This window comes from Oncorhynchus clarkii, chromosome 17 (genome assembly GCF_045791955.1).
Source record: "Oncorhynchus clarkii lewisi isolate Uvic-CL-2024 chromosome 17, UVic_Ocla_1.0, whole genome shotgun sequence".
NCBI lineage: Eukaryota > Metazoa > Chordata > Actinopteri > Salmoniformes > Salmonidae > Oncorhynchus > Oncorhynchus clarkii.
This window is the reverse complement of record NC_092163.1, coordinates 46,932,733-46,957,618: the sequence shown is the minus strand read 5'-3', so window position 1 is coordinate 46,957,618 and position 24,886 is coordinate 46,932,733. Positions and strand designations below refer to the sequence as shown.

General features: G+C 43.1%; 1 protein-coding gene across 2 annotated transcripts in view; it reads right to left on the bottom strand.

Annotated features, from left to right (window-relative positions):
* Positions 1 to 172: 172 nt before the first annotated feature.
* LOC139370978 (lysine-specific demethylase 5B-B-like) overlaps positions 173 to 24,886 on the bottom strand; it is a 31,349-nt gene continuing 6,635 nt past the window's right edge. For both annotated transcript variants that reach the window (XM_071110925.1, XM_071110923.1), the window contains 25 exons: positions 23,828 to 23,905; positions 23,095 to 23,217; positions 22,738 to 22,908; positions 21,282 to 21,407; positions 20,710 to 20,809; positions 19,689 to 19,789; positions 19,295 to 19,453; positions 18,860 to 18,979; positions 18,536 to 18,694; positions 17,959 to 18,140; positions 17,516 to 17,678; positions 17,271 to 17,390; positions 16,850 to 17,047; positions 14,152 to 14,333; positions 13,647 to 13,771; positions 13,157 to 13,307; positions 11,888 to 12,008; positions 10,605 to 10,960; positions 5,289 to 5,427; positions 4,783 to 4,962; positions 4,463 to 4,621; positions 3,652 to 4,171; positions 3,292 to 3,494; positions 1,227 to 1,484; positions 173 to 1,020 (listed from right to left, as the gene is read on the bottom strand). In XM_071110925.1, the coding sequence (XP_070967026.1) occupies positions 886 to 1,020; positions 1,227 to 1,484; positions 3,292 to 3,494; positions 3,652 to 4,171; positions 4,463 to 4,621; positions 4,783 to 4,962; positions 5,289 to 5,427; positions 10,605 to 10,960; positions 11,888 to 12,008; positions 13,157 to 13,307; positions 13,647 to 13,771; positions 14,152 to 14,333; positions 16,850 to 17,047; positions 17,271 to 17,390; positions 17,516 to 17,678; positions 17,959 to 18,140; positions 18,536 to 18,694; positions 18,860 to 18,979; positions 19,295 to 19,453; positions 19,689 to 19,789; positions 20,710 to 20,809; positions 21,282 to 21,407; positions 22,738 to 22,908; positions 23,095 to 23,217; positions 23,828 to 23,905 (4,329 nt within the window). In that variant the 3' untranslated portion in view covers positions 173 to 885. The remainder of the gene's footprint in view (positions 1,021 to 1,226; positions 1,485 to 3,291; positions 3,495 to 3,651; positions 4,172 to 4,462; positions 4,622 to 4,782; positions 4,963 to 5,288; positions 5,428 to 10,604; positions 10,961 to 11,887; positions 12,009 to 13,156; positions 13,308 to 13,646; positions 13,772 to 14,151; positions 14,334 to 16,849; positions 17,048 to 17,270; positions 17,391 to 17,515; positions 17,679 to 17,958; positions 18,141 to 18,535; positions 18,695 to 18,859; positions 18,980 to 19,294; positions 19,454 to 19,688; positions 19,790 to 20,709; positions 20,810 to 21,281; positions 21,408 to 22,737; positions 22,909 to 23,094; positions 23,218 to 23,827; positions 23,906 to 24,886) is intronic.

The following is a 24,886-nucleotide window of genomic DNA, read 5'->3' as shown; positions in this document are numbered from 1 at the left end:
CCTCTACACCACTATGGATTATTCTATTAATTCTCAGCCATTAAAATCCCATTATGCTTTTTATAATTAAATATCATTCATGTCCATGAGAGAGACGGGTATTAGATGCCTACTTACTAGTAGGCCTAGTTAAGAGTTTGGATAGCTTCCAAAAATAAAGGACAACATACACTTGTGAGAAAACATTATTTTATTCCTTATGCAAACTGCAACATATGATTCATATTTACCCAAAGGAGGAAAAAAATCAAACGATACCAGTGGCAGTTAATTCGCACAGTTCCTTATGTTAGCTAGGTTGCAAGTCAAAAACACCACTTTCAACCTATGAGGGCATTCTATAGGTTCTAGTATAGAACCATTTCTAAGCACAAACATAGCTCAGACGAAAACTGAACTCCTATTAATTAGCAGTTCAGTATTTGCTCAGATAAATAATATTAGCTCTACATGAGAAGAAAATGGTTCACATTTCAGATGCATGTACAAAAACTGGGTTCCAAAAATGTTATCCAATTGACTTATTTTGGTTGAAAAATCCCTGTTGTTGTCTTGTTACACATGCAAGTCAGTCAAGTGAAAAAGTCTTGTTTACGCCACTTTATTCTCCTTCGTAGACAGTTGGAACCTCATGCAGTACAATCTGCATCATGTCATTGATTGGAAGGATGAAATTGATTGGCTGTAAAGCCAGCCACTAACAAAACGGTGATGGAAGAGCCTCAATAACTCTGAAAAGCAGTCTGGGCTGGGATCAGGAAGATCAATGAGGAGGCAGTGGGACCAGAGCACAGCAAAGAAAGGAGGTTCACTGGGTGGTTATGCACCCAGAGCTGTGACTTATACTAAAAACTCATGATACTTCAAAACCATTCCTTTTGGTCCTCACTCCCTGGTATGGTCTGGCTGTGTGCAGCTGATACAGATGTAGTCCTCTTTTTCAGCCTGCTCTGCAGACACTCCCACGCAGACCTGATGGAACCACTGCTGGCAGCTTCCGTCACACTGGACCCAATTCACCTGATAAAACGAGAGAGGGAAAGAGACACTGGTCAGATTCTGTATTGTTGCTGTATACGCACTTTATACAAATCATACTACATACCATTTTGAATATACTACAATAAGTCTGTTAGTTGATCTCTAAAACAATTTGACACAAGTGGAGGGAAAGCACATTTAAATGACCCACAACATTACGCAGTGGAGGTGGGTGTAATGCTAACCTGTTTCCCCTCTGGCTCTCGGCACCACGGTGCAGCGCACAGGGTGAAGTCTTCATCCGAGTCCGACAGGGAGAGGTCAGAGTGGGTGGCGGTGAGTGAAGAGGTCCCCTTGGCCTCCTGGCTCCTCTCCTTGTTCAACTTGGGCTTCTTCTTGCGGGGCTTCTTGGCTTTGTCCTTGCGCTTGGAGCCCTCCTCCTCCATGTGCCGCTTTGTCCTCTTTCCGTTCACAGCCTCCTTCTTGGGACAGGCTACTCCATTCTGGTAACAGTAACCACACATGAAGGTCATACACATAATTAGAACACTAGAATGGACAAACATTCTTATGATGGTCCAAAGATCAGCCATGTTGGTCAACCATGATTTGCCAGTGCTGTAGTAATTTATCGGCACTGTATGCGTGTCAACTAGATAGCCGGCCAGTTTTAGAGGAAATAATCCATAAATGTTTTCAAATTAACCGCCAATATTCCATTCAAACAATGTTGTCAATCCACAGCCATACACTGGCTGAAATCAGTTGATAGGATTTAGACATGATGTAAATGCAACAAGTACTGATCTTGTATCATAATAGCATTCAGCTTTCCAAGAAAACAACATCCGAGACATTTATGTTCTGTTTACATACATTTTACAGGCTATTTATAAAGAAATGTTTATATAAAACCTGTTTACTATAATTCCATTACACAATTTCTGATCCGTCACATGCCTTTTATTTTCCTGCATAAGTCAAAGGAGGAAATGCCTCTACAGCCCTTCATTCCAATTACACTGGTTTTGGATTTCTCGCTGACCAAGATGGCTGCCATTTCCACCCAGTTATGAAACTTAGACATATCCCCTCTAGTAATTTAATATTGAACTCAACCAAAAACAATGGAATTGTCATGGAATCTTGTGGGGGAAAGAGCTATGGGGGAATGATCCCGTGTCTCCTCAGAGTACCACAGTACGAGTCATAATACCCATAAAACCTAATGGTCCAACAAAGAAACGGTTCTAATTGTTTTTCCACCATTCATTTTTCCCATAGGGGATTTTGGAAACACTTAAAATAAGGTCTGTTTTGTGTAGGCTTAACCTGGTGTGATATTTTGATAACCGTGTATAGTTTTGATAAGTCACCGTGTCCGAGAGAGATTTACATGGTTATCAAAATGTCGCGCCAGGCTAAGCCTACACGAAACAGACCTTATTTGAAGTGATTCTAAAAATTCCCAAAATCTTTTGGAACCATTTTGCTGTTTGACCTCTAGGTTTTATGGGTATTATGACACCTCCACTATGGGGCTCTATGGCACCCCAGCAAAATTTGTCTACATTTCGGCTATTCTTTATGTGTATTTCACACGATGTTGACATAAAAATCTGAGTATAATGCTTGTATCGATGTCAACCCCAACACGTTCATGTCATCGTTACCAATCATCTGCATTACAGTTAAAAATGACTACCATCAACGATTTCTGTATGCTAGCTGTGCTAACCAAGTGATACGAGCGGGAGTTGGCATTTAGCAGTCACGTCTTCTAGACCTGAAAAGGGACAACTTCTACATGTTATGCAGCGAAAACAGCCAAATTTAACTTAAGTAAGCACATTGCGGACCTGTAACAATACATAAATCATGACGGATTTGATGAATATCCCCTTTGTTAGATCAGCTTTGTTGAATGTGCGCCAATCTGGTCAATGGAATGTCTGCATTCCATTGACTCCTTTACCACATCTATTAGGCTCTCTAAAGTCATGAATGTGATGTTTTGGTTTGAATAATGTTTGTTTTGTAACTTTGCCATCTTTTAAAATCATTAGATGTTTGTTTTACCATCGAGGAACACTTTGAAAATAAGTTTTAATTCATGCTTTTAAGTGCCATCCTCTGGGATCCAATGCACATCTTGTCGTATTATTTATTACCCAAATAAAATTGTAAAAATGAATGTCAAACTGAAGGACACATTTTCAGAAACTTCATAAACACATCAATATAACCATTATATCAAGTGGTTAGCCTGCTACCTGAGCTCTGCCTTAAAGTAGTAGACTAGTATGTTACCTGGTTGTGAGGGGGGCTCCCTCCCTGAGAGTTCTGCTGGTGTTGATCCTGCTCTGCGCTGTGCTGTGGAAAGGGGCTGTCTGTGTGGTGGTGATGGCGGGGGTCCAGTTTAATGAGGGATCTGTACAGCTGCTGGGTCTCAGGCAGAGTCACCTGCAGCAGGAAGCCCTCTACCATCAGCTCCTCCAGCTCAGGGCTCAGTCCTAAAACAAACACCAACAATACGGCTCAACACAGCCCTTTCAGGAATATATATATATATATATTTTTTTAAGTGTCATTAATTTGATCAATATGATAGAAATGTGACTTGTTCTGAGAGGTTGGGGTATTAGATGTTGTTCCCAGCCCGACACTGACCCTGCAGAGGAATACACTGGTGCTCCGTGTAGAACGACATGCTGTTTGTTTCCTGAGTCTGAGACGGAGCCCAGGTTGGACTAGACGAAGCCCAGCGCTGATGTGACGTCGTCACAGCCACCCCCTCGGCGGAGGCCTGCTGCACGCGGTGCTGCCAGCGGACCGTCCTCTCGATGAGGAAGCGTAGGGCGTCACCCTCAGGCAGCCGCACCCGGATGCGCTGCAGGGAGGCCAGCAGGGGCAGCACCCGGTCAAGAGGGGGTTTCTCCGAGAGTTGGCACTGGGGGCACACCCAGGCCTGGTTAGGCAAGGGGTCCTGGTTAGAGCCTAAGACGCAGCTGCGGTGGAAGGCGTCACGGCAGAGCTCGCACTGCAGCATGGCACCTGACGGAGCCTTGTGGCACACACACACCCTCAATGCCCCGCAGTCACCGGCCAGGAGGAGCTTGGACTCGTTGGAGGCCCTAAGGGCCAGCAGACTCTCCATCTCTTTCTGACGTACCTCGGCCAGAGTGGCCATCTACAGAGAGGGGAACCAGCACAGGTTGGCGTGACAACATGCAATAATCACTACATCAACATACATGTAACCAAACAGCTACAGTATATGGAATACTGTATCAAACCATACATACATTTAATCATGCACCTTCATATCATGGGTCCTCATATCAATATAGAGAAGTTCACTGATTGCAATAGCTAGGTGTAGTGGGTATCTTTAGAATATAGTGGAATTTAATGAGTTCAATGGTCTGCGCTTTTGGTTTAAAAAAACATTACGTAGACAGAGAGATAGAGCAGCACGTACAGCAGAGGCAGAGTCCTTGCTCTCTGAGAGGGCCCTCTCCACATCACTCAGGCAGTCCAGCCTGGCGCTGTTTCTCTCGCTGCACTGGGCCGCATCCTTTGCCCTTTTATACTTTGACTGCTGAGGCCCCGTCCCAGCCTCACACCGGGGGCACAGCACCTAAACACACAAAAGACACCAAGCCAAATCCCAAAAGACCTCAGGAGTGATTCTAAGACGAACACCCAGATGGCACACCATTTACTTTAGTGTACTACTTTTGACAACCCCTAAGGTGTCTGATTATGTGTATTGGCATTAGATTGTTGTAGATGGTTTACCTCCAGCAGGGAGTAAGCAGAGTTCTTCATTAGAAAGGTCTTGGCAGCGCTCTCCTTCCAGGCCTGCACGTCAAACACCAGGGAATCAAGTCGGGCAAGGGGGTCCAGCCAGACTGGGATGGCCTTGGCCCGGGACACCAGGTCAGTCAGGGTATCCAGCACAGGGATACGGCCTCCCAGCTACACACAAACAAACAAACAAACAAACAAACAAACACAGAAAGACAAGTATATAGATACTCTTATAAGAAGTCTGGCTTTCTTTCCTTCTCTTCTCTCTCGCTTTTTTCTTTTCAGTCTGGCTAACCAGAAGCAGTTGTATTGTTATTTAAAAAGATATCAATATAGAATAAAATTATATTCATTCAGAAATGTTTCCAATTACATGGGATCATAAACTAGAATGTAGTGCATTTCTTTTGACCAGGGACATTGTCAAAGACATGGCACCTTATTCCCCATGTATTGCACTTTGGGACATAACCTAAGAGGCTCATTCATCATACCTGTAGGGTCTCTGCCTCCTGAAGCCAGTCTTTAGCCTGGTCCACCGTGTCCTTCAGCAGCAGACAGTTGGGAAGATAGGCAGGGATACTAGCCACCTCCTGCAGAGCTTCCACAAGAGTTTCCACACAGTGACGTGGCCTGGAGATAATAGAAGCTAGGTTTAAAAACAAATAAATATGCACAGTACTGCTTTTATCGTCAGTGTTAAGTTCTGTCAAGACCTTTTCATATATTCCCCAAACCAGGTGGAACAAATGAGTCACTCATTTCCCAGTTCATATGGCTCTACAGTAGTCACTTATCACATTTGCACTAATGAGTTGTCATTTCAGACGAGTTGAAATCTGTCTAAACCGAGACAACTCTTTGAACCAATGTTGCTTATAAAACAGTGGAATTAGTGCTCAGTATACCATGTTACTCTATTCAAAACGTTGACTGAAGTTCAGTTGTCCAAGATGTCTCACTTTAGGCCAGTTTACCCTAATGGCTATGGGCCCATGCTCTGCTACTAGCATCTGTGTAAACTGTGGCGTAAGCCAGCAGAGCAGAGCACTGTCCCAACCCACTGATCCAGTTAAAACACCAGGAAGCAGCTTTCAACTCCAAAATGCAAACCTTGCACTTTTCACTCTCTGAACTTCTAAGCAGCTTTTGCAAGCAAGGTGTCAGTGCTATTTATGTACTATTTCAGTGTGCCTTAGTTTTACGAGTCCCAATCAATTTTATTTAACTTGTTTTGTGTATCTCGTAGCCATTTCCTAATGAAAACATTTATATTGCTTTACTACTGAAGGGGGGCTGAAATGACTGATTTAGCCTCGGTTTCAAACAGTCTCATTAGGAAGACTGAGAACAAGATTTCGGTTTTGGGGGCATAATTTGTGTGTTCGAACGTGGGAAGCGTTTGTACATTCACTCTGCCAAAACAGTTAGTCACTCACCCTTCTATACAACTCGAAACAGTTTAACCAGGTCCCATATCCACAAAGCTTGTCAGAGTAGAAAATTGGTCATAAGTACTGAGAAGAGACACTTTACTTCTACTCTTATGGGTAAAATATAAAAACTATGCACGAAGCCTCTAGTAATAAGGAGTCCCACCTACTCCACAGATATTTAGGAGAGCTGTCCTAACCAGTTAAGAGCTACCAGCAGGTGTCTTGATTATAGAAAAAGGAAGCGAGTCAGTGGTTCCTGCACAACAGACATGCAATTGCTTTGGAGCTGAAGGAATGTTTTGATATTTCTATATGATCAACTCATAAATATTACAGACCTACATGCAACAGTATCTCTTGCGCTTTTGACAAAGATTTTACATGATATGCCTAAATAGTTATAACCACTAGGCTAATAAATAATTACATTTTTATTTTGATTATTTCATTAAATTTACATCAAGTTATCACTTTGGAGCGTATTATCACATTGTTAAAAAATATGGCCAAATTGGGCAAGCCTATACACTTAAAAATTGGCCAATTGACAGCATCAAGGGCCTTTGTGTTCGGGAATTAATGATAGACCTTTCAAAATGTTTTATGCAACATTATCGGCAAGTAACTTATTGCCTACTGTCCATAAGCGATTTAGCGTGCCGAGTGTTGATGCAACGGTAATATTAACAAAATTCCACTTCTGGGTCATTCTATGAAATTGGTCAATCTGTTTTAAAACCAAAATGTATTAGTCATCCTTTAACATTATGAATCAACATAAATTACAGCTTATTGCATTTTTACAACAAAACATTTAAAAAAAAATGTTTGTACTGCCTGATAATATTAAAAATGTTTTGATTAGTAACAATTTACTTTACACAACTGTTTAACACCAGTGACCAGTAAAATACTTTACATCAGTAGGAACAGTAACAGTTACAGCAGTGACAACTATGCAGACAAGGTGGCATAGCTAAGATGGCAGCCACAGTAGTTCAAACCACACTTAACACTAGAACCGCCAAGACTATCAATCTCACCGTTTTCAATTTGTAATTTCAATAAAAACCTTGAACTAACCTGTCCCTGACTTTTCCTAAATGTGTTTTTACACCATCAGTACGTTGAGATAAATATCATAAGATTAAACTTTTTGCATTTCATCCTTAAAAAAAGCGCACAACAATCAAAATGACTGTATGCATATTTAACATTAGAATAGTTGGGCCTCGACGAGTACCAATAGTCACCAGTCTAATAAAACCATTTAATATACAAAAACATACATTATTTTGTTTAGAATGGTCATAAACACATGATACCATTACGTTCCCCAGCAAGAAAACCAAAAATGTCACTCAAACAGAAGGGGGAACTAACAAAAGGTTCACTGACCAACAACCAAAATGAAAAACATGACTAGCAACAACAACTGGAACCTAAAGAGACACTCACCATGTGTACCCACTAAATTTGCCCAAGACGCAAATAAAATAACCCACACCAAAATTAAATACAGGAAGAAAACCAAATAAGTGAAGCAAAACAAAAAACAAACAAGGAAAACAGATTAAGGATTGTTTTTCAAGAAATCAAAATGGGGAGAACCAACTAAAGGTGTCAGTGCATGCTTGGAGTTTGTGTACTGGTAATCTGTCTAGAACTTATGAATGTTAGCCTGTTTAAAAAGGTCCTGCCCATGTTGGCTACAAAGAGCATGATCACAGGGTCGCCCAGAACAGCTGGTGCTCTCATGCATAGTTTAGTGTTTCTAGCCTCGAAGCGCACATAAAAGGTATTTCGCTTTTCTGGTAGGTTCGCAACAACTGGACAGCTCGCAGCTGGGTTTTCCCTTTGTAATCTGTGATAGTTTGCAAGCCCTGCCACATCCGACAAGCATCAGAGCCAGTGTAGTAGGATTCGATCGTGGTCCCGTGTTGACACGTCACCCGTTTGATGGTTCATCTGAGGTCGTAGAGAGATTTCTTATAAGCGTCCCGATTAGTGTTCCGCTCCTTGAAAGCGACAGCTCTAGCCTTTAGCGCAGTGTGGATGTTGCCTGTAATCCATGGCTTCTGGTTGGGATATGTACATATGCGGGGACAATGTCATCGATGCACTTATTAATAAAGCCAGTGACAGATGTGGTAAACTCCACAATGCCGTCGGATGAATCCCAGAACATATTCCAGTCTGTGCTAGTGAAAGAGTCCGGTAGTTTAGCATCTGCTTCATCGGCCATTCTGTAGTGAGCGCGTCACTGGTACTTCCTGTTTGAGTTTTTGGTTGTAAATCAGGAGTATAGAGTTGGTCAGATTCGCAAAATGTATGGCGAGGGAGAGTTTTGTATGTGCGTGTGTAGTAAAAGGTGATCTACCGTTTTTTCGCCTTAGTTGCACATGTGACATGGTAGAAAGTTTTTTTTTCTTTCCTGCATTAAAGTGACCGGCCACTAGGAGAGCATTTTCTTGTTTGTTTATGGCCCTAGACAGCTCATTGAGTGCGGTCTCAGTGCCAGCATCAGTTTGTGCTGGTAAATACACTGCTACCAAAAAAAAAAAAAATATATATATATATATATATATATATATATATATATATATATATATATATATATATTTTATATATTGCTTGGCATTGCGCATGGTGATCTTAGGCTTGTGTGCTGCTGCTCGACCATGGAAACCCATTTCATGAAGCTCCCGAACAGTTATCGTGCTGACGTTGCTGCTAAAGGCAGTTTAGAACTAGGTAATGAGTGTTGCAGTCGATTTTTACGCACTACAGCACTCACCGTTCCTGTTCTGTGAGCTTGTGTGGCCTACCACTTCGCAGCTGAGCCATTGTTGCTTCTAGACATTTACACTTCACAATAACTGCACTTAGTTGACCGGGGCAGCTCTAGCAGGGAATAAATTTGACAAACTGACTTGTTGGAAAAGGGGCATCCTATAATCAGCATAAAAACAAACAAAAAACACAAAATAGTACAATTGGCCAGGAGACCATAAAACTGCCACCATTCCCTCCGGAGCCATTATGGTGCTGCCCAACCTAAGGAAATCTGTTACATACTAGATTCCTTACATCTCGCAAATCTCCATTTTGGACGATGCCGACTTTATGACCAAAATTAACCTATTTACACAGGAATAAATGTTTGACTTATAGCGATGCCACATTGGCTGTCTTCAACCAGAGAAGTTGTTTTTTCAGTTCAGTTGAGCTTGAAAAATGTTTTATTACTCAAGTCAGAAAAGACGTTTACAGCCCTGTCTCAGGTTGACTCCTACTACAGCTAGGAGTCTACAGCCTTGTCTCAGGTTGACTCCTACTACAGCTAGGAGTCTACAGCCCTGTCTCAGGTTGACTCCTACTACAGCTAGGAGTCTACAGCCCTGTCTCAGGGCAAGAGTTTTCCATGTACATTGTTTCATGTAGAATATAACCACTACAAACACCTCTTTCTATGACAGACTGACCAGGTAAAAGCTATGATCCCTTATTGATGTAATTTGTTAAATCCACTTCAGTGTAGATGAAGGGGAGGAGACAGTTTAAAAGATGGACATGGATTGTGTATGTATACCATTCAGAGGGTGAATGGGCAAGACAAAAGATTTAAGTCCCTTTGAACAGAGTATGGTAGTAGGTGTCAGGCGGACCAGTGTGCGTCTCATGAACTTCAAATTTGCTGGGTTTTTCACACTCAACAGTTTCCCATGTGTATCAAGAATGGTCCCCCACCCAAAGGACATCCAGCCAACTTGACAATTGTAGGAAGCATTGGCGTCAACATGGACCAGCATTCCAATGGAACGCTTTCGACACCTTGTGGAGTCCATGCCCCGACGAATTCATGATGGGCAAAAGGGTGTGCAACTCAATATTAATAGTGTCCCCAATGTTAGGTACACTCAGTGTATATAAACCCTGGATTGCTGATGCTATGTATTGGCTATTGAGTGGCTGAATGGAATTCTACAGTATTTCAATTAAATGTTAAGGACAAAATTACATGCATTTAAGTATTTTTTGTAGTAGTGGGGACAGTAACAGTAATCTCTAAAAATGATACTTTAAGGAAAACATTTATATATTTTCAGACATTTATGTTAAGCTCACATAATATAATGTAAAAATGTATGCATTAAGGTCTGTAATAGAATAATGTAGACATTAAAAGGCATTTCTGTAGCTTCCAAAATATTTTCTAAAATGGTGATGAGTGACAAGACGTGGCTTAAACATAGCGCCCCCTATCATGGCTTAAACATAGCGCCCCCTATCAGTCATCTAGTGTATATATAAATCATTGTATATTCAGTTACAGTACTGTCTAAGCCACTCGCCTCCTCGTCTGCCTCTCACCTAGCCTCCATGAGGCGGAGCGCCCGCTCCTCCCAGTGCTCCGACATGGTAAGAAGCTCCTGCAGGCGGGCCATAGCCCTCTCCACTGAGCTGTGTGGGGCCAGGCCCACCCCCTGGTCTATCAGCCTCCGCATGGTGTCCAGACATAGGCTGTGTGGCCGGACACTGGCCCCCTTAACCCCGTCTAGCCAGCGGGCCTGCTCTAGCCTCTCCCTGAGCAGGGCCAGCTGGGGAAGTTCCACATCCAGGCCCAAGCTCAGGTCCAGCAGGCCCTGCAGCGCCACTGGGCTGGGGGCCTCATCAGAGAGGAGCTGCTCACTGCTCTGCTGGAAGTCATCCACGCGGGTCAGCAGGTCCTGGGGGAAATACAAGCAGGTTAAAGCTCTAATCAATTAGTTGTTTTTCAGTGTTCTCCTGGTCCTAAAAGACTATGGTGGCTTGTAGGTAGGCTTTTGTCCCAGCCTAGTGTCACATCAAGTAATCAATCAACTCATCAAGACTGCTGAGCTGAGTCAGGTGTGTTAGTGAAGTGAGAAACAAAGTACTTGTCACTGTGGTGGTAGTAGGTCCTCCGGCCCCAATCACCATGCATTTACTTTAATGTCATTTAACTAACATGCTGACCAAACCGCTCGCACGTGCGTGTGTCATCGTTCGCATGTTGATTTTGTCCACCCACACCAGACACGATCAGGACACTCAGGTTGAAATATCAAAACTCTGAACCAACTACATTAATATGGGGACAGGTCGAAAAGCATTAAACCTTCATGGTAATTTAGCTAAATAGCTTGCTGTTAGTAGCTAATTTGTCTTAGGATATAAACATTGGGTTGTTATTTTATCTGAAATGCACAAGGTCCTCTACTCCGACAATTAATCCAGAGATAAAAGGGTAAACAGAGTTAGTTTCTTGTAATCTCTCCTCCTTCAGGCTTCTTTTTTGGACTTTATATGATGGTTGGCATCCAACTTTAAGGTGCATTACCACCACCCAACTGGACTGGAGTGTGGACCTCAGTTCATCTTTCAATCACCCACATGGGTATATGCCCCTAAAAACTAATGAGGAGATGGGAGAGGTGGGACTTGCAGCGCTTCAAACGTCACAAATAGAACCAAGTTCTACTTTAGCGCCTGGCTATGCAGACGCTCGTTGACGCGCGCGAGCATTGTGGGTGCAATGATTGAATAACATGTATGTGTACATTTATTTTTGGTGTGGTCAGCATGTAAGGTAATTAAGTCAACCATATTTCAAGTAAAACCTTCCTAACACCTACCTTAAGTAATGGGGCCTGGCGGATGCTGCAGGGCAGATTGTGCAGCTGCCTGACAAATGACCTGAGCTCCTCCACTGTCAGCAGGTTCTGGCTCTGGGACTTCCTTCCACCTGAACGATACCTGACAACAACACACTAGATCAGAGACACGGCTAACATTCAGGGCACACAAGCTGGAATACATTTTCACTAAAGCACATTTGTTCTGCGATAGATGTGTGTCCTGTCCAGGGCGTGTACTTGTACATCAAGCTGCCTTTGGCTCCTACCCTATAAGCTGTTCTGGCTTGTCAGGCCAAGGCTTGTGCAAGGCTACTTACTTACGTTATTGCTTTCAGAATTAGCTATCATTTGGCTAACTATGTGGCTAAGAATACAAGAATCAGGTATGGTAAAGGATGTTAACTAGGAATGCACAATATAAATCGGTAACATATCGGACGATATTTGCTAAAAATGCCAACATCGGCATGGGCCCGATATCTAGTTTAACGCTGATGTGCATACCTATATAACGTAGGTAGATGACAATGACGCCATGAAAAATACTGAGCTACATGTGCAACACAGCATTCCTAACCTGGCCCACAATGTCTGCTGTGTGGATCAAAGGAAGTTTCAAAGGAAGAAAACAAAAAGGCCATATGCAACGTTAGTGCTGCTATCATTTCCAGAGGACAGGAGAAAGTGAAATCTTTCAATACCACAAACCTAATTACTCATTTTAAATTGCATTACCCCCAGACGTTCGGTGACTACTTAGAACAAAATAAAAAAAAACTAAGCTCACACTTCCAACAAGTTCAAGTCGAGCAGTCCTTTGAAAGAGTAAGAACATTTCAGCGAGACAACTCAAAGGCGAAAACCCTTAACGCCAAGATAATGGTATTCATTGCCCTTGACAAACTGTTCTCTGTCGTGGAGGATGTTGTAATTTCGGTTCATCCCTAATTTTAACATTAGAAAGCATTTTAAATGGGCCTCCCGAGTGGTGCAGTGTTTTAACGCAGTCGTCAGTTCAACTGGGTTTCCTCCGACACATTGGTCTGGCTGGCTTCTGGGATAACGGGCAGGTGTTAAGAAGCGCGGTTTGGCGGGTCATGTTTCGGAGGATGCATGACTCGACCTTCGCCTCCCGAGCACGTTGGGGAGTTGCAGCGACGAGACAAGATCGAAATTGGGGAGAAAAAGGGGGTAACATCTTTTTATTAAAAAAGCATGATAATACAATAATATAAAATCATGTGTGTTTATACGCACACAGCCTACCTGGTCTGTCTCTTCCCAATGAGTAGCTGCTGGGCCACCACAGCACACTTCTCAGCATCCAGGGTGACTGTGCGGAGCTGCCGCAGGAGGTCACTCTGAGGGAACCGCTTCACCTCTGCCTCCACCACCAAGGAGCGCAGCTCTTCCAACCCTGAACACACATAAATAAACCAACATGGCTTTAAAACACAGTCATCAATGCATTCAAAGAATCACGGTCCAATGATAAAGTAAGCTGTACAATTAGCAAAGGGTAGAGAATAATCTATTTTAAACTATTCTGGTATTCTGTGTGCATCCTTAGACTAAGACAACATATCTGGGTGATGAGGAGTACAAAACATTCCATGAGATATTTAATAACATCTTGTCTTCTTTGGGTTATGCAAATAAGCAACCAAAACATTTAGCGTTTTATTACGTAAGGAATCATTTGAATTACAAAGATGCCTGAACCCAAAGAGGTATCCTACTTAGGGTTACAACTTACCACTTTTCTTGTCTTGTTTGGCCTCCAGGATGTCACTGACATGGGAGACCCAGTATGTGTAGGACTCAGCACGCAGAGTGACTGCTTCCATCATGGGGTAGAGCTCAGCCATGGTAAACCTGTAGCTGTAGACCAAGACACAGGTCTAGTGTGTTTCTGAGGACTAATCCTGGCTGAGTAACAGAGCTGTCACAATTGGTGATTTTCTAGCCAGGTGACCCATATTTTTTTAGTGTTTCGTCAGGTCTAGGCCTTTAGACGTTTCAATGCTGCGCACTCCAACTTTGACCCTTACTTTAAGTTGACACGTTCTTAAAGGGGCATTTTAGTTGAGAATATTATTATTTATTTTTTTAAATACATTTGTGCATGGGATCGGTAAATTTGCATTTGAGCTGTTGGCTGCGCGTTTCTGTAAAACATGGGATGTACATAATGAGGGGGACATGATGTATATTAACATTATGTGGCCATTTAGAACTAACTTGGCTGTGGATTGACTTACTTGAGTGTGAGTTCGCTGGAGGTGCAGGAGCAGAGGTCGTGGGCATGGTGCAGACACACCAGCTGGCCGGGACTGCAGGGACAGGTGAGGGCAGACAGGTAGCAGGTGGTCCTGCATTTGGAACACTGGCGCTCCTCGTCTGGCAGCAGGTCGTACTCCGCCTGCTGGGAACGCTGCACGCCCTGGGAACACAGATACGGTCATCAACACACACCCACAGATTAGTAGTGTCAAAGAGATCACACACAGACACCCACACCTAGAGCCATACTAGGAGGAGAGACAGGGATGACCCGGGCACATAGACACATGTGGAGGAAAGTTAACTGTGGCCATTTCAAATCAAATTGTATTGGTCGCATACACATATTTAGCAGATGTTATTGCAAGTGTAGCGAAACGGTGCAGTAATCGAATACACACCTCTAAAAAAGTTAAAGAATGGAATTAAGAAATATTAGGAAGAGCAATGTCAGAGTATAAATAAATGGGATGTATGGACAGTAGATGGATAGAATAATATATGTAGAGCAATAGTTCAATTGGATAGGACTAGAATACAGTGCATTCAGAAAGTACTCAGACCCCTTCTTTCCCCACATTTTGCTACATTATAGCCTTATTCTAAAATGTATTAAATCTACACACAACACCCCATAATGAAAAAGCAAAAACAGGATTAGACATTTTTGCAAATGTATAAAAAAATAAAAACAGAAATATCACATTTACATAAGTATTCAGACCCTTCACTAGGTACTTTGTTGAAGCACCTTTTTCAGGTATCGCCAGAGATGTTCGATCGGGTTCAAGTCCAGGCTCTGGCTGGGTCACTCAAGGACATTAAGACTTGTCCCGAAGCCACTCCCTGCGTCGTCTTGGCTTTGCGGTTAGGGTCGTTGTCCTGTTGGAAGGTGAACCTTGACCCCAGTCTGAGGTCCTGAGCAGGATTGCATCAAGGATCTCTCTGTACTTTGCTCTGTTCACCTTTCCCTCCTGACTAGTCTCCCAGTCCATGCTGCTGAAAAACATCCCCACTGCATAATGCTGCCACCACCATGCCTCCCTGTTGGGAGGTGCCTGATCTTCCCCAGATGTGATGCTTGGCATTCAGCCCAAAGAGTTCAATCTTGGTTTCATCAGACCAGAGAATCTTGTTTCTCGTGGTCTGAGAATCTTTAGGTGCCTTTTGGCAAACCCCAAGCGGGCTGTCATGTGCCTTTTACTGAGGAGTGGCTTCTGTCTGGCCACTCTACCATAAAGGCCTGATTGGTAAAGTTCTGAAGAGAAAGGAAAACCTTCCAGAAGGACAACCATCTCCACAGAGGAACTCTGGAGCTCTGTCATAGTGAACATTGGGTTCTTGGTCACATCCCTGACCAAGGCCCTTCTCCGCCATTGTTCAGTTTGTCCGGGCAGCCAGCTCTAGGTAGAGTCTTGGTGGTTCCAAACTTGTTCTATTTAAGAATGACGGAGGCCACTGTGTTCTTGGGGACCTTCAATGCGGCATAATTGTTTTGGTACCCTTCCTCAGAGCTGTGCCTCGACACAATCCTGTCTTGGAGCTCCACGGACAATTCCTTTGACCTCGTGGCTTGGTTTTTCTCTGACGTGCACTGTCAACTGTGGGACCTTATATAGACAGGTGTGTGCCTTTCCAAATCATGTCCAATCAATTAAGTTTACCACAGGTGGACTTAAGTTTTAAAAACAACAAGGACGATCAATGTAAACAGGATACACCCGAGCTCAATTTCAAATCCATTAGCAAAGAGTCTGAATAAAGTATTTCTGTAAAAATTAAAATAAAAAAATACTTTTCGCTTTGTCATTAAGGGGTATTGTGTAGATTTGTGAGGAAAATGTATATTTAATCATTTTTAGAATAACTTTTGTATATAAACTCAGCAAAAAAAGAAACGTCCCTTTTTCAGGACCCTGTGTTTCAAAGATAATTTGAAAAAATCTAAATTACTTCACAGATATTCACCAGAACGAACAATCCCTCCATCAGTGTACAGACTAGGCTGAGAGAGGCTGAGAGAGGCTGGACTAAGGGCTTGTAGGCCTGTTGTAAGGCAGGTCCTCACCAGACATCACCGGCAACCACGTTGCCTACGGGCACAAACCCACAGTTGCTGGACCAGACAGGACTAGCAAAAAGTGCTCTTCACTGACGAGTCGCAGTTTTGTCTCACCAGGGGTGACGGTCGGATTCGCATTTATCGTCAAAGGAATGAGCATTACACCGAGACCTGAACTCTCGAGTGGGATCGATTTGGAGGTGGAGGGTCCGTCATGGTCTGGGGCTGTGTGTCACAGTATCATCGGACTGAGCTTGTTGTCATTGCAGGCAATCTCAACAAATATATATATTTTATATTCTTCAAAGTAGCCACCCTTCGCCTTGATGACAGCTTTGCACACTCGGCATTCTTTGATTTGTTTTGTGGTTACTACATGATTCCATGTGTTATTTCATATTTTTCATGATGTGTTCACTATTATTCTACAATGTAGAAAATTGTAAAAATAAAAGCCCTTGAATGAGTAGGTGTGACCAAACTTTTGATTGTATATGTATATATATATATATATATATATATATATATACATACAGTACCACTCTCCAAATGCACTGTACGTGCATATATACTTTCCAAATGCACTGTACGTGCCGGTATGAGAGGCCTCTCACCATCTTGCTGACTTTGTCCCTCAGCTTGTCTTCCTCCTGGAGCATGACGGTCATGTCCCTCTGCACAGCCGAGGCCAGGGCCACATCCATGGTGGTGTCCGCCTTGGACGCCATCTTGCAGACCATCTCGTCGTGGGAGAAGACACAGTACCTATTCAGCTGCCGATAGTGGTCCACACACATGCGGCCCATGGGCATCTGAGAAACAGCGGGAGGCTTTGGGTTAGAACTATACTCTACCATCGATTTAACACCATCAACAAGATCCATACACAGTGCTGGTTACATCAGTGATAACCAAACTTGATCCAAAGAGCTACAGGGTATAAAGGCTTTTGTCCACTGCTCATTAGAAGCATCTTCCGGTTATTAAATTACTAGCTTCTGTATGGTATTTATGAGGGACTTCATGGCATCTTACCCAGTCCATGGTGCAAAAGTTGACAGCCTCAGCGAAGTTGAAGCCCTGGTTAAATCCACTATGGTAGGCTCTGGGGAAGGTGATGACAAACTCACCAGAGCACTGATTGGTGCGATAAATCTAGAGAAGAGTAGGTATGAAGTCATGGTTAGACCAATACCATAGCTACACACAATGTTATCTTTTTTCACTTACCCACCTGCCTTCATCACTGTATGTGTGTTGTTGGTGGGTGTGGTACTTACGGGGACGCCGTGGTTCATGAGTGTGTTGGGGTTCATGATGGTGACCAGCTGGTGCAGGAGGTCAGGCTGGGACTCAAACAGCTCGGGGGCCAGTTTCCTCATCACCCACTCCAGCTTCTCTGCAGCGTATCCCGGAACCCCGTACCACGTCTTGGGCTCTCCCCTGAGAACACAGATGCCATTGTCTCAAAAACACTGACGTTATCACTAAAGCTCGAGGTGTATTCTTGTGTGTTTAATACCACGTCAACCAATAAACTAACTCCAATAGTAAACAAGCATATGGGTTTCAAAAGATTCCTCAGAATAAAATAAGCAGAGACTATTTGCTTAGACCTTAGACACCCAATGCTTGATACCTAGGGCCAAGTTATCCCAGGTCCAGACACAAGGTCATATTATACCGATGGCCTGTGGGGCCTTAAGAGGACACCTGTCTATACCAGTGCAAGTAGTTGATGGAGTAGCTCCAGTGGTCCTCAATGTGCCAGCAGAAGGAGGAGAAGCACATGCCCACGTAGAGCCAGGGTAACTTCATCCCACAGATGTCAGCCGTAATGTGAGTCAGCACCGAGGAGTCCATCACGGGCATGTTGTTCAGGTTCCAGCCACTGCTCAGGTAATCCTAAGCGTCAGAGAGAGGACAAGTTCAGGCTATACTGAACTCAGGGTGACAGTCTAAGATACTGGGTCTGAGATGCTACTTTACTGGGAAGGGTTTCATCTGCATTAGAACTCCAATATCACCATAAATACTAGCAACAAGTTTTACCAGGGTCTCTGAGGGGCATAGATTTCTGGGAGGTTGTGATTATTAGCTACTAGCTAGCTAATGACTGTCTCAATTCTAGATCTAGAAAATATTGTGAGAAGTAGATTCTAAAGAAACGTATTATCTTTAGGTGACAAACTGCTCTCTAGATCGGAGATGATGTACTGTTGCAATGATGTTGTGGTAAAATAAACTTCATAATCCTCCCAATACCTAGCCTATGTTAACCTGTAAGAGAGCCTTTGTACCTCATCCTCAGGGGAGACTTGGAATCGTCCGCCTCTGATGGGGAAGCCACTCCCAAACTCCTTGGAGGCGATGTCTGCCCCATACTCCACAGTAACGTCCTCTTCGATTGTGCTGACCAAGCGCCAGAACTCCTTCTCCACTAGCTCTGTTGGAACCATCTGACAGACAGAGAAAGACACACCGTTACCTCAACTTCCGACTGAGCTCCATCTAATACAGTCAATATCAGGCTGGAGTTCAGAAGCACGCCATTTCAAACTTGTTAAATACAAATATTTTCCAGTTCTCCCTCTACTAAACACCACATATACTACCAAACTTACATGAACCGGCATGTTGAAATAGTCTGACTTGAAGGAGTCTGCCATGTCCCCAAAAGTGCGTAGAGAGTAGTCCCTGCCAGCCTGCTCGAAACCAAAGGCTACCTGAGGTTTGCAACACTCCTGTGGGGAAGACAAGAACGGGAAGTAAGCACTAATACAGCAAATGTCACCTTTAAATAAAAAATAAAACATTTAAAAAAAACAGGAGAAGAATTCCATTGAGTAGCTACAGAAAATAACATACAGAAGAGCAGAATTTGAGCATGCTTTTGTCGAGCTGTGTGTTTGCCTTTACAGTGAAAACAATATTGGAGTTTCCATTTCCAGACTACTGCTACTGCAGTGTTCAACAGCTTCCCCAGTGGACGGGGTGTGTGGATTGTGTTGACAGAGTAGTATGGTAATTGGGTCTGGAAGAGAGAGGCTGTCTGTCACCTGAGCAAGGCACTTGGGACACCTCCAGTCTCCTTTGGGGACATCGTGGAGGGGCGGGATCAGACAGAAGGTGTGGTAGCTGTCGTCACAGCCGTCACACAGCAGCAGGCGGTCCTCTTCGCTTCCACTGCCACACACCAGACACATGTACTGGTCCACCTGAGACAGACAGACACAGAGACACATACACTTTTCAGCTAAAACATTGCAAAATGGCTGCCATATATCAACCAGGTGGGTGGATGGGATGAGTTACTTTTGAGAGAAACCTGACCTGTATAAATGGTACCCATTATGGTTATTAAACTCATTACCATCATCATAGTAATAATGAAGAGGCAATTAGCCCTGATTAGCTAAAATACATTAGCATATATAAAGGTGCTTTACTCACTGTGGGGTCGTTTTTCTTAGTCAGCATGTTTTCTTTGTCACTTGTTATTGGCTCCTCATGCTCGGTGGCTTCCTGTTTCACCTGAACAGGTAACACTTTCACTGAAATACATTTATCACATTGTTAATTGAGGCCAAGGAATACAGTACGTACTAATAAACAACCCTGTTCTAATAAACACTGAACAAAAATAAATGCAACATGAAGTGTTTTTCCCATGTTTCATGAGCGGAAATAAATGATCCCAGAAATGTTCCATACGCACAAAAGGCTTATCTCATTCAAATTTTGTGCAGAAATTAATTTACATCCCTGTTAGTGAGTATTTCTCCTCTCCAAGATAATCCATACACGTGACAGGTGTGGCATATCAAGAAGCTGTTTAAACAGCGTGATCATTACATCAGGCACACCTTGTGCTGGGAACAATAAAAGGGCACTCTAAAATGTGCAGTTGTATCACACAATGCCACAGAGGTCTCAAGTTAAGGGAGCTTGCACTTGGCAAACTGACTGCAGGAGTGTCCACCACAGCTGTTGCCAGAGAACTGAATGTTAATTTCTCTACCATAAGCCGCCTCCAACATCCTTTTAGAGAATTTGTCAGTACGTCCAACCGGCCTCACAGTCACAGACCACATGTATGGAGTTGTGTGAGCGAGCGGGACGCTGATGTCAATGTTGTGACCAGAGTGCTATGTGACCAGGGCAGGCATAAGTTATGGACAATGTACACCGAACAATTGCATTTTATTGATGGCAATTTGAATGCGCAGAGATACTGTGACAAGATCTTGAGGCCCAGTGTCGTGCCATTCATCTGCCTCCATCACCTCATGTCTCAGCATGATAATGCACAGCCCCATGTCGCAAGGATCTGTACATAGTTCCTGGAAACTGAAAATGTCCCAGTTCAGATGGCCTTCATACTCCCAGTCATGTAAAATCCATAGATTAGGGCCTAATGAATTTATTCAGTTCTTTCACATTGCACTAAACTTTGCCAGAGGACAGAGCTTACCAGCCTGTGGCTCTGGCTTGGCTACGTAGGAGCCCATCCTCCTCCTCAGGTTGGGCCGGTTCTCACAGTCCTCCTCGGTCACCGTCTTCATACAGCCTTCCTGCCAGAGAGAAAGAGAAGAGGGGTCCATGCCATGTGGACCACGACAGGAATTTCAGGGATAGCAACATCCTTTTTATGAGCTCACAATTGCATACACACAATAGATCTTTGGTTTGGTGTCCAGAAATACATGCAAAGCTGCACACCACCGCTTTTGTTTTACAGGGTGTTAGTCATCCATTGGCTCAGGAAGAGCTGTGTCTTATGAGGACCCGAGAACTATTGTGAGTTATAGTCAGGGTGAAATAAGGAAATACTGCTTCCCAGCAAAACAAATAGTGGGGGTATGCTGTACCAGTAAAACATATCACAATAATTAAAACAAAATGTCAACAAAGCTGTAGGCCATTACACCACTTTTTATTACTACCGCATGTCAGAGGCATGAAAAATGAGCGAATGTACTTATTGTAACTTATGGGGACCTAGAGGTAGAACTGTGACTTATGGAGACCCAGGAAGAGGCCCACCTCAGCTCTCATGCGCTTGGCTCTGCGGGCGATGCTGCATGTCTCCAGGGGTTGAACAGACTGCCGCTGGGGAAGGTCATGGGGGATGTAGTCAGTGTCCTTCGTGTCGTTGGTCAGGGTGGGCTTCTGTAGGGGAGACATGGGGGAGTGAATGGGCATGTAGAGCTTTCCAGCACAAAGTCCCCATAAGATCAATGAGAAATGTTTCACCAATCTCAAACTGATATGTTTGTCAGAAAATTATAAGAAAAGGACATAATGAGCTATATATATATATATATATATATATATATCTCTGTGCTCCGTTTAGTTAGTCTGCCTTTTTAATTAGTTTCAGAATGAGCTTTGCTACCTTCTTGTCACTCCTACTACCATTACGTTGTGACAAATTCCATTTGACAAAAACAAACCAGGCATCTATATACAACAGGGCCATTTGGTTGTTAAGGTGTCTAGTTGTCTGACATTGTAATGGAGTTGTTGAATATCATGGCTTGATTATAAACACAATCATCCAATACAAACATCCACCCACCACTACACACAGGCTTCAACTATTGATACTTGTTTTTGTCTTGCCAGATCAACACGTGGTCTGTTCATTCTGTTGACACCACTAACATGAGAAAGAGGAAGACAGGCAGCAACACTGTCGGTTGAGGTGGGGGATGGGAACACTGACGCTCTGCTCTCTGGTATATCAGGAGGACAGTGTTTAGCTCATTAACTTTGCTACAGGGAGTGTGGGGCGAGAGGGAGGAGGGAACAGGAGGTCAAGGCCACCAGGCTGAGAGAGAGAGAGAGAGCGAGCGAGAGAGAGAGAGGCGACATGCAGCACTGCAGAGAGGATGAGCTGCTGCTAACCACAAAACCCCAACCAGGGCCCCAAGGTACAATCAGGGAAGCTGCAAGAGACAACGGAGGACTTCAATGAAAATAAACATGGAGACAAGAGGAAACCGGTACTACATTTTTTTTAAATGACCCAATGGGGAGGAGAGCACGCTATGAAAATGGTTGGTTTATTTTCAGGATTCCAGTCATACTTTTTAAACATCCCAGGTCTCATCTAGCCTATGACTTAATTTGTGATTTCTTCTTAGAGCAGGTATTTTATGGAAAATGGATCTTATATCAACAGCAAAAACATGGACAAATTAAATTGAGATTTACCTGCCATTTTGCTATGAACAATATCTACACCTTTGACGCAGCACAATCTTAGACAACTCGAGAAAATTACACAATAGTAAACAGAGCAGAGGACCAAGACAAGGCTACCCATCGAGAGAGAACAACAAAGAGGATGAGAGGGAGGGGTGGAAGATGACTCTGCAGAGAGAGTACTGGGAGACACAGGAGAGCGGGCGAGAGAGTGAGTGAGAAAGAAAAGAGAATGTAGAATATACAAGGGTGGTGAGAGAAAGAGAGAGAGTGAAAGACCCATCTGACTCACCAGAAGGTTGGCTCCAGTCTGGAACAGGTTGTAGGGGTAAAGGATCCTCTCATAGTGGGAGCGCAGATGAGAGCCTATGGCCTTTCCTGGAGCAAAGCCCATCTTCAGGGCTATCTTAGACCAGCGTCTCTCTCTGCAAACCGCATCAAAACCCCCCTCATCGTTCACCAACTGGGAAAGGAACATCCCAATTAATGACATTGTTATTGTGTGGGTGTTCAGATTTGTCAACATAAGAAGCATATAGAACACACCATGCTTATATGAGTGTATAACACAAATAAACACTGGATCCTATCCAAGACTAGCTGGTCAGTTTCCTGCATCCAGGGTGTACCAGAAGTTGTAGCTACATACCTTGTTGAGTTGGTATAGGTCCAGAATCTTTCTTTCCACATGAGGGATTTTCAGTGTGCACCCTTGTAGCTCCCAGAACTTTGCGATTTGATCCAGGAAGTTGAGCTTGACTCTGGTTTGAGCCTACTCAACATGAACAAACACACAATAAGAGATGGTACATTTTACACATTGCCAACATAAAACAAATAAAATTGATCACAAATGGTGCATTACATGCCCTTATTAACATTGTTTATATAATAACATCCCCCGCTGTGATACTTTTAATTGCAGGACATTGACATTTTAACAAGCTCATCGGAGGGGGTCACAGTGACCTTTAACCTGATGTCATCAGCACTCTGGCTTCAATAGACACCCTGGTGCTGTGGGTTCTAAGCCTGCTGGAGCCACTGTTCTACTGACAAAGTCACTTGATGCGCCAACGCAGCCTTCCGAATCACCTTCAATTAGGCTTAAAGCACTCGCAGATTACTCTACTTATTTGTACATTTTCTTTTATTTCTTTAGCACTTATGAAAGACTGGGATAATTAGAAAAATGTACAAAAGGCAAAATCCCCCCCAGAATATCTGTGGATCATCATTGTAAAAAGTAATCCACATATTTAATCAAAATAAAAACTTGGTTACGTACATATGCAGTCATTCATAATAAAAAAAGGTAAGTAGATGATATTTTGACTCAGTATTGTAATGGCTATACCAGTTAAGTAGTGACATGAACGTACCTCCAACTCATTAAGTCTCTGGATACGGGGAGTGAAGTGCAGACTGTCCACGTCGCATGCAAACGGTGGCTGCCATCCCTGCAGGAGTAAAACAACACCATCTTGTCAAACTGACAAACCTTTTTCCTAGTTTATCTTCCATTTAGGAGAATCATTATCAATTGAGCAACAGTCGGTGCTGAATTTGAATACATGTTTAAATATATTATTTACACTACAGTGTTTAGGAACATTGAGACATGACAGATTATGTTCCATTAAGAAAGTCATGTTGGCTGTTCCTCTTCAGCCTAAAGCCATATTTGATATCTCCTCTGGTTACACTCTTATTAATTAACACTAGGCTAAATGCCAATCAAACATGATTTCAAATATCACATTAATAAAACTATTTGATCCCGATGGATCAATAAGAACCTGAGTGGATATGAAATATATTTGACCAACGGGTGCATGACAGACACACAGTACATTTACATGCAAAGTAATCATTTTATATTAAACTGATTATGGCAGTAGGCAGATTATTCAATAGTCATGTAAACAATTTACTCTAATAATCTTAATCCGAGTAAAGTCTGAATCAAAGTAAGCATACGCTGATTAAAACACCTGGTTTTCTGAGCAACCTTTCGAATTAGGACATGTAAACGCCATAAAAATAAAATAAAAATGTAACAGTGTATTTGACCTGTGCTAGCACCAGCCGAACAAGCCTCCCTCTTTAGCACAAGTGAAGTCAGTTCGATTTCATTTATTAGGATCCCCATTAGCGACAAGCTAGTCTAACATGCTAGCCACACCGCACTGCAAAATAAATGTACACAAAAGGTTATGAACCCACACTGCTCGCGAGTGTCTGCATAGCCAGGCACTTGGTTCTATTTGTGACGTTTGAAACGCTGCATGTCCCACCGCTCCCATCTCCTCATTAGTTTAGGGGCATATACCCATGTGGGTGATTGAAAGATGAACTGAGGTCCACACTCCAGTCGGGTGGTGGTAATGCACCTTAAAGTTGGATGCCAACCATCATATAAAGTCCAAAAAAGAAGCCTG